A 13,539-nucleotide genomic window follows, 5' to 3' on the forward strand; every position below is an offset into this window, starting at 1 on the left:
TCCCATAGTACATTTGTGTACACACACACACACACACACACACACACACACACAGACACACACACTCTTATAGAATCTTTCTGGCATATTTGCAAAACAGATAAACTCATGCAAATAGTATATTATTAATCAATCACTCTACAGGCATTCTTTAAACACCTACTGGGTGCCAGGTATTTGGAGACCAAAATGGAGCTGTCCCTACCCTCAAAAGGCTTACAGTCTCTTGGTGGATATAGGCTTGTTATGAAGACATGCAGCTTATCTGTATACTCAGTCCTATCGTTCAATCATTCAGTAAACACAAAGCACCTACTAGGTGCACACATTGTACTAAGGGCTGGGGGTGCTCACAGGGCAGCTGGGGGTAGGGGGTGGAGTGCCAGACCTGGGGTCAAGAACAGCGGAGTTCAAACCCTGCATCTGAAACTCCCTAGCTCTCTGACTGTGGACAAGTGGCTCCTCTCCGGTCCTCAGCTGCCCCCTGGGTTGGTCAGAAATGCAGCTCCTTCCTCCACAGGACTGCTGTGAGAGGAGAAGGTGCACAGGCATTTTGCTGATTGTTTAAGTACTTTTATGTGTGGGTCACAGTGATCCCCTGGTACCCTGCCTGTCCCAGCCCTTTCCGACCCCAGCCCCTCTCCCCATCCCCTGCCTTGGCAATCGCTCCAAGCTTCTCCATCCTCTTGACCTGGTGTCTATGGCAGATCGAGCCCCTGAGTGGCCCCCTGGAAGGAGGAACCCTTCTGACCATCCGTGGGAAGAACCTGGGCCGCAGATTCAGTGAAGTGGCCCACAGCACCTGGATTGGGGGTGTGGCCTGTGAACCCCTCCCAAGCAGATACATCGTCTCTGAGGAGTGAGTACCGCTGGGGAGATGCTGATGGTGGTGGTAGAACTGGGAAGGAAGTTGGGACCACCTAGTCCAGTCCCATCGTTTCACAGATAAGGAAAGTGAGGACCAGAAAGGAGAAGTAACTCTTCCAGAATCACACAGCCAATTGCTGGCAAAGCTAGGCAGGGAGCCCAGGCTTCCTGAATCCCAGAGCAATGTTCGTTCTGTCCCAGCATGCTGCGGCCAGCATGGATGAGCCCCTCAGCAGCTCAGTTAGGAGCTCCAGCCCTGTCCTTGACCTGGCGACATCCAGCAGTTATTTATTTATTAAATGCCTACCGTGGGCCGAGACTTGTGCCCAGACGCTAACGAGAGGAGTCGGGGGGGAAGATGAGAGATGCATAAGGGAAGAGACATGGGACAGGCGGAATGTAGTCAGAGGACTTTGGTTCAGATCTGGCCTCTGATGTGTAATACTTGTATGACCTTGGATAAGTCACTTAACTTTCCCAGGTCTCAGTTTCCTCGTCTGTAAAATGAGAAGGTTGGACTAGCTGTCACCTCTGAGGTACCTCCCAGCTCTGGATCTATAATCCTAAAATGGTTTGTGCTTTCAGGGAAGATATAGTCTAATTGGGGGCAGCATTACAGGATGCAATGGGCACTATATTTAGAGACAAAGAACCTGGTTCATATCTTGGTCCTGCTGCTTATTACCTTGAACAAATCATTTCTTTCTCTGGGCTTCAGTTTCTAGCTCATAAAACAAAAGCTTCGGCCTAGGTTTTCCTAAAGACACCTTCCTGTGTTCTCACCTATGAGGTGGATATATGAAACAGTCAGAAAACAATGTAGGTCGGCCAAGCAGTGAAAGGTCTGGTGTGGGGTGAGAAGTTGGCTCAGGTCAGAGAAAGGTGAGAGTAGTCAGGGATTGGGTGACCAAGGGAGGCTTTGGGAAGAGGTGCCATTGGAGCTAGGTCTTGATGGTTGGGAAGAATTTGGACAGAAGAAGACATTCTAGGTAAGGAAGTGGAGCTTGATCGAGAACATAGACTAGGTGAGGAATGGAGGTGGGGGTGGGAGGATGGGAACAGGGAGACTGGCCCTTCTGTAGCCACTGGTGCTATCTTTGCAGAAACTGGACTTGGTTTAAGAGGGTAGAACATGTGTCTCTTCCTGCCCAAGCAATTATGATCCAGAGTCAAGCTCAGAGGGAATGGGGACCAAGACTGGGGAGAGTGGGCCCTGTGTGCCTCCCAGCCTCAGTGACTAGAGTGGACTCATCAGTGACATTTTATGCAGCCACATGGTCCACCTTGTTATTGCTATTCCCCACTGCCATGTTTGTAGCCATCCCCTCTGGTCCCTTTGGTGGTGCCTGGGGCCCCCACGCCACCCTCTTCTCTTCAGTTTTCCACAGGAGGGGTAAGAGGAATTGAGGAGCTCCTGGAGAGAGAAAATTGTTCAGCAGCTACAGCATCTTCTCCCCTTGGGCCGATTGGGTCCCCAGAGGAACAGCTTCCTGCCCCTCCTTATCAGCTTCTTTTTTCCATCAGGATTGTTTGCTGGACTGGCCCATCACCCAGCCCCTTTTCTGATGTCGTGTCTGTTAATGTGAGCAAGGAGGGGAAGTCAAAGGAACGCTATTCCTACGTGGTAAGGCTCTTTCTGAATAAGTCAGTGCCCATCCCATAAGGCCCTGCCATGCATTTCTCACTGACCAAGTTGTTCTGAGAAAGGGAGAAGGAAAGAAACATTTTTCAAGTTCCTATTATGTGCCAGGCAAATGTTATCTCATTTGGAAGTGGGACTGCCCTAGATGGTAGGATAAGGGCATGAGGATGGCATTTCCCTTCTCCTTCCTGGCTTGTTGGTTTAATTTAACCCCATGACTCCAAACCATTTTATCTCTATCAGTAAATTGGATGCCAATGAGACTGTGTGGTCCACAGCTTAAAATATTTCAATAGCTCCAAGATTTCAACAAATTCAACATTTATTCAGTATCAAAATGGCGCAGTGAAAAGAATGCTGGATTTGAAGTCCAAGGTCTTGGGTGAATCTCATCTGTGCCCCCTTATGATTATAAGGCAAGTCACTTGGCCTCCCTGGGTATCAGCTTCTCATCTGTTGAATGAGGGGTTTGGACCAACTGACCTCTAAGGTCCCACCACTGACTAGATCTGTGCTCCTAAGTGCCTCTTACGTGAATGATGCTGTACTAGGCAGAGGAGATACAACGTAGCACATGGAGAGAAAACCAGACCCAGAGCCAGGAAGATCTGGGTTCAGGCTCTGCCTGACACAGACTGGCTGTGTGACCCTAGGCAAGTCACTTAACCCTGTTTGCCTCAGTTTCCTCAACTAATTCATGTCCATGAGCCTCTCTGTAAAATGAGAGTGTTGAGCTCAAAGGGTCTATGGACCCAAGCAGTTCTAAATCTATGGTCCTATGATAAAATGAAAAAATAGAGCCTGCTTTCAGGAAGCTTATATTCTAAAGGTGGAGTGTAGAGGCAGGATACAAGAAGTAAATAGATGAGTAAAACATGAAATCCTTTGAGACTGGAGAGGACTCTAACAATCAGAGGAATCGAGAAAGGTTTCATGGAGGAGGGGGCACCCCAGCTGAACTGTGGGTTCAGGAGTGTAGTTACTGATTCTGCCAGTGAAGGTGGTGACCCTGCCACAAATCAGGACCTGTTTGTGGATAGTGGTTGTGGCCAAAAAAATTCATGACCTAAGACCCACCCAAAGTCAAGAGTAGGAGGAGGCCTTCTGAGGAGCCGTGGGGCAGCGGCAGGAAGCCCTTCCAGAAGACAAGAGTAGGCCCGTGCCCACTGCGTGCTGCTAGAACAGGGCTCTGACCTGACTGGCCCAAAGGAGACAGCCCTCTGTGATCTGATGCCAGGGGTGCAAGGCAGACAGTCAGGAGTCAGCAAGGGGGAGTGGGGCAAGGAGAGCTGGGTGAATTGGAGAAGTCAGGGAAGGCTTCACTTGAGGAATCCTTCTTGATCCTAAAGGAAGGCGGAGGCAAAACAAAAACAAACCAAAAACCGGAGAAAGGAGGGCTGGGGGCTGTTCTTATATCAACTGAGGAATTGGCAAGAGGTATGGCTGAGTCTAGTGGCTGAGAATGTCTTCTCTCCTCTTATTTTTTTTCTTCTCTCCTCTCCCTCTTCTTTTCTCCCATCTTCTCTCTTCCTCTCTCCCTTTCTTTTCTCTTCCTTCTCTCTTCTTCTTTCTCTTCTCCTCCCTTCCTTTCTCCCTTCCCTTCCCCTCCTCTTCTCTTCTTTCTTCACCTCTCCTTCCCCTCCTCCCCTCTTTTCTCCTGTTCTTTCTCTTTTTTTCTTTCCTCCCCTCTCCTCTTTTCCTCCCTTCCCTTCCTCTTCCCTCCTCTTCTCCACTTTCCTTTCCTCTTTGTTCTTCCCTCTCCTCTCTTCTTCTTCTGTGCTTACTTTCCTCTCTTCTCTTTTTCTTTCCTACTCCCCCTTTTTTCTCTTTTCCCCACTGACCTTTTCTTTTTTTAACTCGCTGTCTTTGTCTCCCTGCTCCCCTATCCTACCTCTCTCTTTTTTCTGTATTTCTCCCTCATTCTGTCTTCCTTACTTATCTCCTCTATTTTCTTCACATTATTTTTCTTTCTTTCTCTTTCATCCTTATTCTCTTCCCCTTCCTCTCCTGTTTTACTTCTTCCTCTCTCCTCTCTCTCCTCTCTTTCTCTCTCTCCCCTCTCTCTCTTTCTCTCCCCCCTCTCTCTCCCTCCTCTCTCCTTCCCTCTCCTTCTCTCTCTCCCTTCTTCCCTCCTTCCCTTCCCTCCCCTCTCTTCTCCCTCCCTCTTTCTTATTCTCTCCACTTTTCTCTTTCTTATTGCTCCCTTCCTCCCTCTCTACATTCTTTGTCCTCCTTTCTTCCTTCCACACGCCCATTCTTCCTGTCTTTTCCCTTTTCTTTCTTCATTAGCTGCCAGTTGTCCACTCCATGGAACCGGATGTTGGGCCCAAGGCTGGAGGCACCAGAGTGACTCTCCGAGGGAGTGACCTCGGAGTGGGATCCGAGCTCCATGTCCTGGTCAATGACACCAAACAGTGTTTGAATCTCGTGTAAGCCCTTGTGGGACTTGTGGGACCAAGGCGGGTGGGACTGGGCAGGGACAGGTTAGTGCCTAAGTGATCTTGGGGTCAGCTTCTCTCCTCAGTCTGGATATGACTCTCCTTGTGAGCCACTGGATGGCATGCCCAGGGCTCCTTCAGGGACTTTTCAAGGAGGACTTTCAGTGAACAGAGCAGACCATAAGCTACAGCCCCAGCCATTGGGGCACATCCCATACAGAATTCATGGTGGGGGCTTCCTGGACTTCAGAGTCATGAGAACTAGGCTTTAACCTGAAGGGGAAAGCCCTGTGTCTCTGTGGTATGCCTCCTAAACTAGAGAGGACTGACTGTGGACATACAAAGTGCTTTGAGATCCCCTGGATCCATTCAGTCATTAACTCACTCAATTAACAAACATTCATTCAGCACCTGCTCTGGGTAATACATTATGCCAAGCATTCTTTGACTACCCCCCATTGACTTCCACTTCATTCCCAAGTCTTCACTCAACACGTCTCATGTTCCAGGCCCTGTGCGTTGTGTGTATAGGAGACAGGGAAAAAGAAAGCATCATGTCTGCCCTCAAGAAGCTTATAGTCTAGAAGCTGAGATAAGCTTCTCTACTTTTCCAACATTCCTACGGTACAATTCAGAGCACTGTGCTAAGCACTTAGGGAGACGCAGAGACTTGCAGTCTGGTATGGGGCAGAAGTGCCGTTAGGAGATCAGAGGAGAGGAGGAGATTGTGGGCTGGGGCAATCTGGGAAGGCTTCACAGAAGAGTGGGTAGGATTTGGACGAGTGAAAGAAGGAGGGTGGCAGTGAACAGAGGTACGGACATGGAAATGAGAATGTGTTGGAAGTTAGGGAGGAACCTAGCCCGTATCAAAGAAGAGAGAAGGCAGGATCAGGTTGGCTAGGTAAGACAGGGCCAGATTGGGGAGAGTCTCACATGCCAGGAGGAGGCGGCTGGGTGTGATACAGTAGGCATTAGACCAGCACTGAGACTCTCAGACAAGGAATTTACAATACAAAAAGGGCTCTTTTACAGACGTTGGAGTTTGGTAGCATCATGGGCAGGCTGGCTTGGTGGGAGAGGGCTGTGGCAGGGACTTGAGCTTTAGGATCCCGGGTATGAGATGATGGGGTCTAAGGGAAGAAAGGAGGGGGTCCTGTTGCTTTTCTAGAAGTGCCCCAAACATGAGACCCTCTTCACCCCTGATTCAGCGGCTCTCCCTAGGCTGGATCAAGTTGGCCCCTGGGAACCAGTAGAGAGAAGGTGATGTCAGTAGTGTGATGGTCAGTAGCCAGCCACTCAGAGGCCCTGGTCTCCCTCCCACAGGCGCACAGACAGCACCATCACCTGCACCATGCCAAGAGGAGAGTTGCTTGCCACTGTCCGTGTCTGCGTGCGCTTTGAGCGCAAATCCTGCATAAGCAGCAACATCACCTTTGACTACATGAGAGACCCAGTCATCACAGCCATCAGTCCCAGAAAGAGCCCGGTCAGGTGAGGCCCCTCCCCCAGCCTTGCCCATCCCATTACCCTCCCTACTCCCACCCCCATCCGTTTCATTTTTATCCTGTCAGCATAAATTTGCATCAGCTCTGATCTCAGAAGATGCCATGTCAAAGAATCAGTGCAGCTGAGTAGTATTAAAATTCAGCGGTGCCAACATCCCCAGCAAATGTTTAAGCCGGTCACCTTAATCCTGTTCCTTATGGGGAGAGAAAAGTGGGTTAGGGAAAGCCCAGGCAGAAAGAGTAGAGCAGCCCACCTGAAGCCAAGAGGCCTGGATCTTACTCTAGCTCTGTGACCCCAAGCAAAGAACCTCCCCTCTCGATGTCCCTGGGCAACCCTCTGAGACTGCAAGTGGCAAGGTCAGGGTTGAGGGGAAATTTCTTCAGCAGGAGTCCTCTAAAGTAAAGTTTATGAGGGAGACTGAGACAGAGGGAAGGAGAGAAAGAGACAGAGGGAGGGAGAGAGGGACAATCAAGGACAGAGAGACAGAGGGAGGGAGAGAGACATATAGAAATGGAATGACAGAGAGAGGGAAGGAAGGAGAGAAAGTCAGGGACAGAGATGGAGGGAGAGAAAGATAGATGGAGAGACAGAGCAGGAGGGAGGAAAAGAGACAAAGACGGAGAGAGAGACAGAGATGGAGAGACAGAGGGAGGGAGGAAAAGGGACAGAGAGAGGGAAAGAGATAGACAGAGATGGAGAGACAGAGGGAGGGAGGAAGAGACACAGAAACAGAGGGAGGGAGGGAGGAAGAGAGACAGAGACAGAGGGAGGGAGAGAGAGACAGATGGAGATGGAGAGAGAGGGAGGGAGAGAGACGATCAAGGACGGAGAGACAGAAAGAGACAGAGGGAGGAAGGAAGAGAGAGACAGAGGGAGGGAGAGAGAGAGACAGATGGAGATGGAGAGACAGAGGGAGGGAGAGAGAGAGACGATCAAGGATGGAGAGACAGAAAGAGACAGAGGGAGGAAGGAAGAGAGAGACAGAGACAGAGGGAAGGAGAGAGACAGATGGAAATGGAGAGACAGAGAGAGGGAAGGAGGAAAAGAAAGTCAGGGACAGAGAGACAGAGGGAGAGAAAGAGCCAGATGGAGAGATAGAGAGGGAGGGAGGAAAAGAGACAGAGACAGGGGGAGAGAGGGAGATAGACAGAGATGGAGAGACAGAGGGAGGGAGAGAGATGGAGATGGAGAGACAGAGGGAGGGAGGAAAAAGAGACAATCAGGGACAGAGAGAAAGAGACAGATGGAGAGACAGAGAGGGAGGAAGGAAAAGAGAAAAAGACAGAGGGAGAGAGAGAGAGAGACAGAGATAGGGCTGGAAACACAAAGGGAGAGAGGGAGACAAAGGAGGAAAAAGAGAGAGGAAGGAAGAGAATAAGGAAAGGAGAAAGGGAAAGAGAGAAGGAAACCCAGCCCATGGTCCTGTCTTTGCTACCAACTCCTTGTGCAGCCTCAGGCAAGTCGCTCTCTTGCCTTCAATTCCATCATCTCTACAGTAGGGAAGAGGCCTGCCTTTCTCACAAGGTAGTTGTAAGAATTCACTCAATCGAGAAATAAGCATTTATTAAGCACCTGCTGTGTACCAGGTACTTTGCCTAGCTCCTGTGGACACAAAAACAGCAATGAAATTGTCCCTGCCTTCTTTGAGCTTACAATCTTTCAGAGGAAACCTATGGAGTCTTAAGTAGCTACTAAATATGTACAAAGTCCACGCCAGGTGATTTTGGTGGGGAAGGCACCAACGGCTGGTCAGAGTAGGGATGAGAAGAGATTCAGATCATTGATATAAAAGCTCCTAGACACATGGGAAGTCTGATAATCATCGCAATGGCCTGACTGACAGGTCTCCCCCTCCAGCCCTACCTGAAGAGGGAGTGAGGAAGTCTGCCAGGATGGACAGTGGTGCTGATGTTGTGGGGTAGGGAAACACATGGGCAGGCCTGCCTTGGGACCCTCTTTATTTCTCCTCTCTCCTGCACACTTAACTCAAGCCCCAGATCGGCGTGTATGGTCATAGGTTTAGGGCTGGAAGGAATCTCAGATATCATAGTCTAACACCCTCATTTTACAGGTCAGGAAACTGAGGCAGGGGTTAAGTGACTTAACCAGGGTCACCCAAGTAAGTATCTGAGGCCAGATTCAAACTCAGTTCTTTCTGCCTCTAAATTCAGCAACGTAACCAAAGAGAAGTCAAGTGACTTGCCCAGGGTCATACAGCTAAGTAAGTGGCAGAAATGGGATTTGGAGCAAGGTCTTTCTGACTTGACATTCACTCCCCTACCCATTAGGCAGTACTGTCATTCATTTTAAATCTGGGTAGCCATCATGATTCCCTGCCCCAGCCCATCTCACCCCCATCACTCCTGCACTGTCCCTGTCGGGACATACCGCATCTGTCAAACCCCGCTCTCTCTTTGCTCAGTGGAGGGAGGACCATCACTGTGGAGGGCAGTCGCTTCGACATGGTGCAGAATGTGTCCATGATGGTGAATCACATTGGCAAGGAACAGACGGTGAGACCAAAAGGCCAGGAGGTGGGGATTCTGGGGGTGTGTGGGAGCATGGATGGCAGAACAGAGGGGTCCCAGCAGAAATGGGATGAGAGCGGGGGAGGCCATGGGCAGGGAGACTGAGCCGTAGATGCCAGGAGCACAAAGCAATGAGGCGGGGAGGGGGAGGCAAGGGACAGATGGAGAGTGAGTTTTCCTCGTCAAGGAGGAAGTGTGAGAAAAGCCAGGCAGCTTTCAGTGTGGGCTGAGTGAAGACGGCTCCATCATCCTCCTCTGGGTAGGGGATGGTGCCCCAGAGAGGGGAGATGAAGCCCCTGGGAGACAGGTGGGTGTGATTAATGCTTGCCCATAATGGCCTCTTTCCCACCCTGTCTAGGATTCAGGGCAGCCACAGCCACACAGCCTGGTGCCAAGAACTTGGCTGACCCAGACCTTCTCCTCGTGCTCTTGGTCTCTCCCTTTCTTTTTGTCTATAATTCTATTATCGGCCTCTATGTTCCTTTTTGTCTCTCTTTGCTACTGCCTTTCTATGTCTCTATCTTCATATCTCTCTCTCTGTCTTTCTCTCTGATTCTCTGTCCTCTGTGTCTTTATTCTTGTGTCTGTCTTTCTCCAGTCCTGCCTTTCTATGTCTCTCTGTCTTGACATCTGTGTCTCTGTCCTTGTGCCTGTCTGTCTTTCTTGCCTCTGTGTGTCTCCTAGTGTCTGTCTCTCGTCCATATCTCTCTATACCCACCAAAGTACTGACTTGTTTCTGTTCTCCTCCAGCTCTGCAAGGTTCTTAATTCCACCCTAATCACCTGCCCCTCTCCTGGCGCCACAACCAACAAGTCAGCGCCTGTGAACTTTTTCATCAATGGGCAACCATATGAGGATGAGCAGGTGGCCATGGAAGACCCCGGAGAGCCAAAGAATATGCTTCCCAGCAGCAGGTTCAGCCTGGAGTATCTGCCTGACCCCCAGTTCTCCACTGCCAAGAGGGAGAAATGGATTAAACACCATCCAGGGGAGCCTCTCACCCTGGTCATCCACGTGAGCAGAAGTGCGGCCCACAGGGAGAGGAAGGGAGAGGATCCTGGTGTAGTAACAGGGAGGAAGGGGAGGGTTCTGGTGCAGAAAGAGCCCTGAATTTGGATTCAGAGAAACTCGCTGTGATTCTCTCTTTTGTAACTGTGAACTTGGACAAAGCGTTTTCTTCAGTCTTCTTTCCAGTTCTTGGGCTTCCAAGATCCCTTCAGGCTCCAGACCCATGACCCTGTCATCCTCTAAGGAGTCCAGAGCCTGAGATGTTCAGCTACAGAGGAAAACTAGCTCCCATGCCATGGTTTTGCCAGAACAGTAACTCCCTTTGAGACACCCAGAATCCTTAGTTTCACCACATGACCCCTACAGCCAGCAGGAGATGTTTGCCTCCTCAGACAGCAATTCCTTGCTTCCCCTTGGCAGGACACACACTCAACAGCAGGGATGGCCACACTCTCTTGCTTGGCCCTCCTAGGGAACAGATGGCATAGATTTGTCCTCTGGCCAGCCTGGGGTTAGAGTCGAGGGTCAGGCTGCGGTTGGGTTAAGGGTCACCATGTGGCCCTTAGAAACAGTTGTAGAGAGCTAGGTATCCCTCATAGGTTGAAGGCTCCTTCTGAGGTGCCATGGTTACCCTGGCACCCCTACCTATATATCTGACCTTCACAGACACCCCACCCAGGGACAGAAACAGAGATTCACTGTGGGAATTGCCCCCCTCCTCAGCAAATGCATTCCCACACTGGCACCAGCTGGCTGGTACAGAAAAGCCAAGGAATTCTACAAGACCACATGAGGGGGAAAGAACAGAGGGGATAGAATGAGTCCTAATGAGGGAGTCAGACCTCCCTGCTGCCCCTGCCAGCTCCCAGCCTGGCTCAAAGTCCAACAGGCTGGGTTCTTGGTTCTTCACCATAAAGGGAGGACAAGGGGTATTATTTCCCCACCTTATCCCACCTGGCCAACAGGAAAAAAACAGCACAAAGTCTAAGAGGAGGGAAAGCAGGGAGATGGATGGGCCTGAGAGGAGCAGGGAAGAGGGGAGGGGAGCAGGCCTCTCAGGGGGTTTGGGGAAACACTGAAGGCTTTCAGATTGACCCGGGACTGGATCCCATTGCACAGGGGGCTCAGAGATGGAGCCTAGAATTCAGCAGACTCCTAGGATTCTAGATCTAGGGCAGCAAGGGACTAGACAAGCCATGTAGTCCAACCCCCTCATTTTACAGGTGAGGGAACTGAGGCCCAGAGAGGCTAAGGGACTAAGTGACTGACACACAGACAGTAAGTATCACGGGCAGGATCTGAACTCAGATCTTCTAACTCGAGGGGCAGTGTGTGCTTTCTCCTGCTTTTTAAGTCAGGAGACACCTGGCTTGTAGGGCCAGCCCTGCCCCTAATTAGCAACAACCTTGGAAAAGTCACTTAAATCCTGTGGGTCTCAGCTGTCCCATCTATAGAATGGGTGTAATAACACCTTTCCTCCTAGAAAGCGAGGATTGGACAAGGTGAAGTCTCCTTTGGTCCCAAGGGTGACTTACTTCCTCTCCCTGGGCCTCATTTACCTTTTTTGTAAAATTAAGGGATTGGACTAAGTGTTCTCTAAAATCCCTTCCTACCTTATCTGCGATCCTGTGATTTTTAAGATCCCTTATAGCACTAAGAGAAAGAGCACAATATGGTAGATGGGGAGTTGATTCTAGAACCAGGAAGAAGCATTCAGGTCCCACCTGAGACCCATCCTGAGTTGTATGACCCTGGGCAAGTCCCTTAGCCTCTCAGTGCTCTAGGCCAGGGATCAGCAAACTCTAACCCTTTGGGCTATACCCGGCCCCTGCCTGGCTTTGTACAGCCAGCCATCTAAGGATGATTTCTCCATATTTAAATAAAGTTTTATTGTATTTGTTTAATAAAAATTTATTTAGTATTTATTATTGCATTTAAACACGTAAAAAGCTCAGATGGAATATCTTCCTTGGAGAGTTCCCTATATCAAGGAAACTTTAGTTCTTATTCCCTATTCAGACAACTTGAAATATTGTGAGCCCATGACTGGCTACGGGCTAATCCTGCCGGGCTTTGCCTGTAGTCTCCCTCTAGACACAGTTATTTGTAAGGATATTTATGACTCACCTCTCCTCTCTCTCTCTCTCTCTCTCTCTCTCTCTCTCTCCCTCTTCCCCTCTCTCTCTCTTCCCCTTTCTCCCTCCCTCCCTCCCTCCCCATCCTTCTCCCCCTCTCTCTTTCTCTTCTTCTCTCTTCCTTCCTCAATTCAGAAAGAGCAGGACAACCTGGGTCTGGAGTGTCATGAATATCAAGTGAAGATTGGCCAGACTTCCTGTGAGATCCAGATCGTCTCGGACAGAGTTATTCACTGCTCAGTCAACGAATCCCTGAGCACCTCGGAGGGGCATCTGCCCATCACGGTGAGGCCCTTGACCTAGGCGGGGAATGGGAGACCAGGCTACCTAGATCAGCTTTGCTGGGGGGCTGGGCTGTGAGATTGATGCCTGCCCAGGTAGGGCCAGGACGAGCTGTCCCTTCTGCATCCTGGACCTTTGCATGGGGAGCCCGGCCCCCAACCCAGGGCAACCATTCCCAGCAGGGCCTCTAACGCCCTACTTGCTCCCCAAAATGCTCAAGCTGCCCGGAATGGAGAGAAAACAAACAGGACAATTGCTTGGGTGGTTCGTGCTTCCTGCCCCTGGCATCCTGTGGTGTCTGGGATCCCGTGGTGTCTGGGATCCCGTGGTGTCTGGGATCTTGTGGTGTCTGGGATCCCGTGGTGTCTGGGATCCCGTGGTATCTGGGATACTGTGGTGTCTGGGATCCCGTGGTATCTGGGATCCTGTGGTGTCTGGGATCCTGTGGTGTCTGGGATCTTGTGGCATGACGGGTTTTCCCGTTGGTCGTCTCGGGAATGGAGGAGTTTTTAATGCAGCTGCGTGGGCCTACCAAGGCAGAAAGTACTGAAAGAGAGACAGAGACAAAGAGCTCACATCTCTGTATCATTCTTATTAGTCTGTTACCAATGTGGAGAATCAGGGTTTCCTCACTCTGCGCACAGATGTCCAGGTCTCCCCTCCCCTTCCATCAGGTGCCATGTGTCACTGGGAACAGAGCCTGAGCGACCTTCTTCCTCATTGATTCACTCTGTGACCTTGAAAGGGTATTTTACAGCTCTGTGCCTCAATTGCCTTATTTATATAAAGGAAGGCATGTGGCTTAGTGGAAAGAACAGTTTGGAGTTAGAAGATTTGGGTTAAAATCATAGCAGCTAGGTGGTGCAATGAATGGATAGAGAACTAGATGGGGAGTCCAGAAGGCTGAGTTAAAATCCTGCCTCAGATACTTACCAACTGTGAGACCCTGGGCAAGTCACCTAACCTCTTTTAGACTCAGTATCCCCATCTGTAAAATGGGAATAATAATAGTGCCTGCTGAACAGTGTGAAGATCAAATGAGATGGTATATAAAGTCCTTTGTGAACCTTACAATTATTTGATAGCTATGTGCATTCAAGTGTCACCTCTCTCTGAGACTCACTACCTTCATA

At 50.1% G+C, this 13,539-nt stretch overlaps 1 protein-coding gene across 1 annotated transcript in view; it reads left to right on the forward strand.

The window, feature by feature from the left end:
• The window catches only part of PLXND1 (plexin D1), a 204,848-nt gene that overhangs the window by 134,252 nt on the left and 57,057 nt on the right, over window positions 1–13,539 (forward strand). Inside the window, exons 13-19 of the mRNA XM_069083882.1 lie at window positions 708–859; window positions 2,392–2,491; window positions 4,799–4,938; window positions 6,271–6,438; window positions 8,876–8,966; window positions 9,732–9,995; window positions 12,260–12,409. Coding sequence (XP_068939983.1) covers window positions 708–859; window positions 2,392–2,491; window positions 4,799–4,938; window positions 6,271–6,438; window positions 8,876–8,966; window positions 9,732–9,995; window positions 12,260–12,409 — 1,065 coding nt within the window. The remainder of the gene's footprint in view (window positions 1–707; window positions 860–2,391; window positions 2,492–4,798; window positions 4,939–6,270; window positions 6,439–8,875; window positions 8,967–9,731; window positions 9,996–12,259; window positions 12,410–13,539) is intronic.

Source organism: Petaurus breviceps, unplaced genomic scaffold (genome assembly GCF_028583685.1).
Source record: "Petaurus breviceps papuanus isolate PSGF00001 unplaced genomic scaffold, PetGlider_PUasm1.0 174, whole genome shotgun sequence".
Classification (NCBI taxonomy): Eukaryota; Metazoa; Chordata; class Mammalia; order Diprotodontia; family Petauridae; genus Petaurus; species Petaurus breviceps.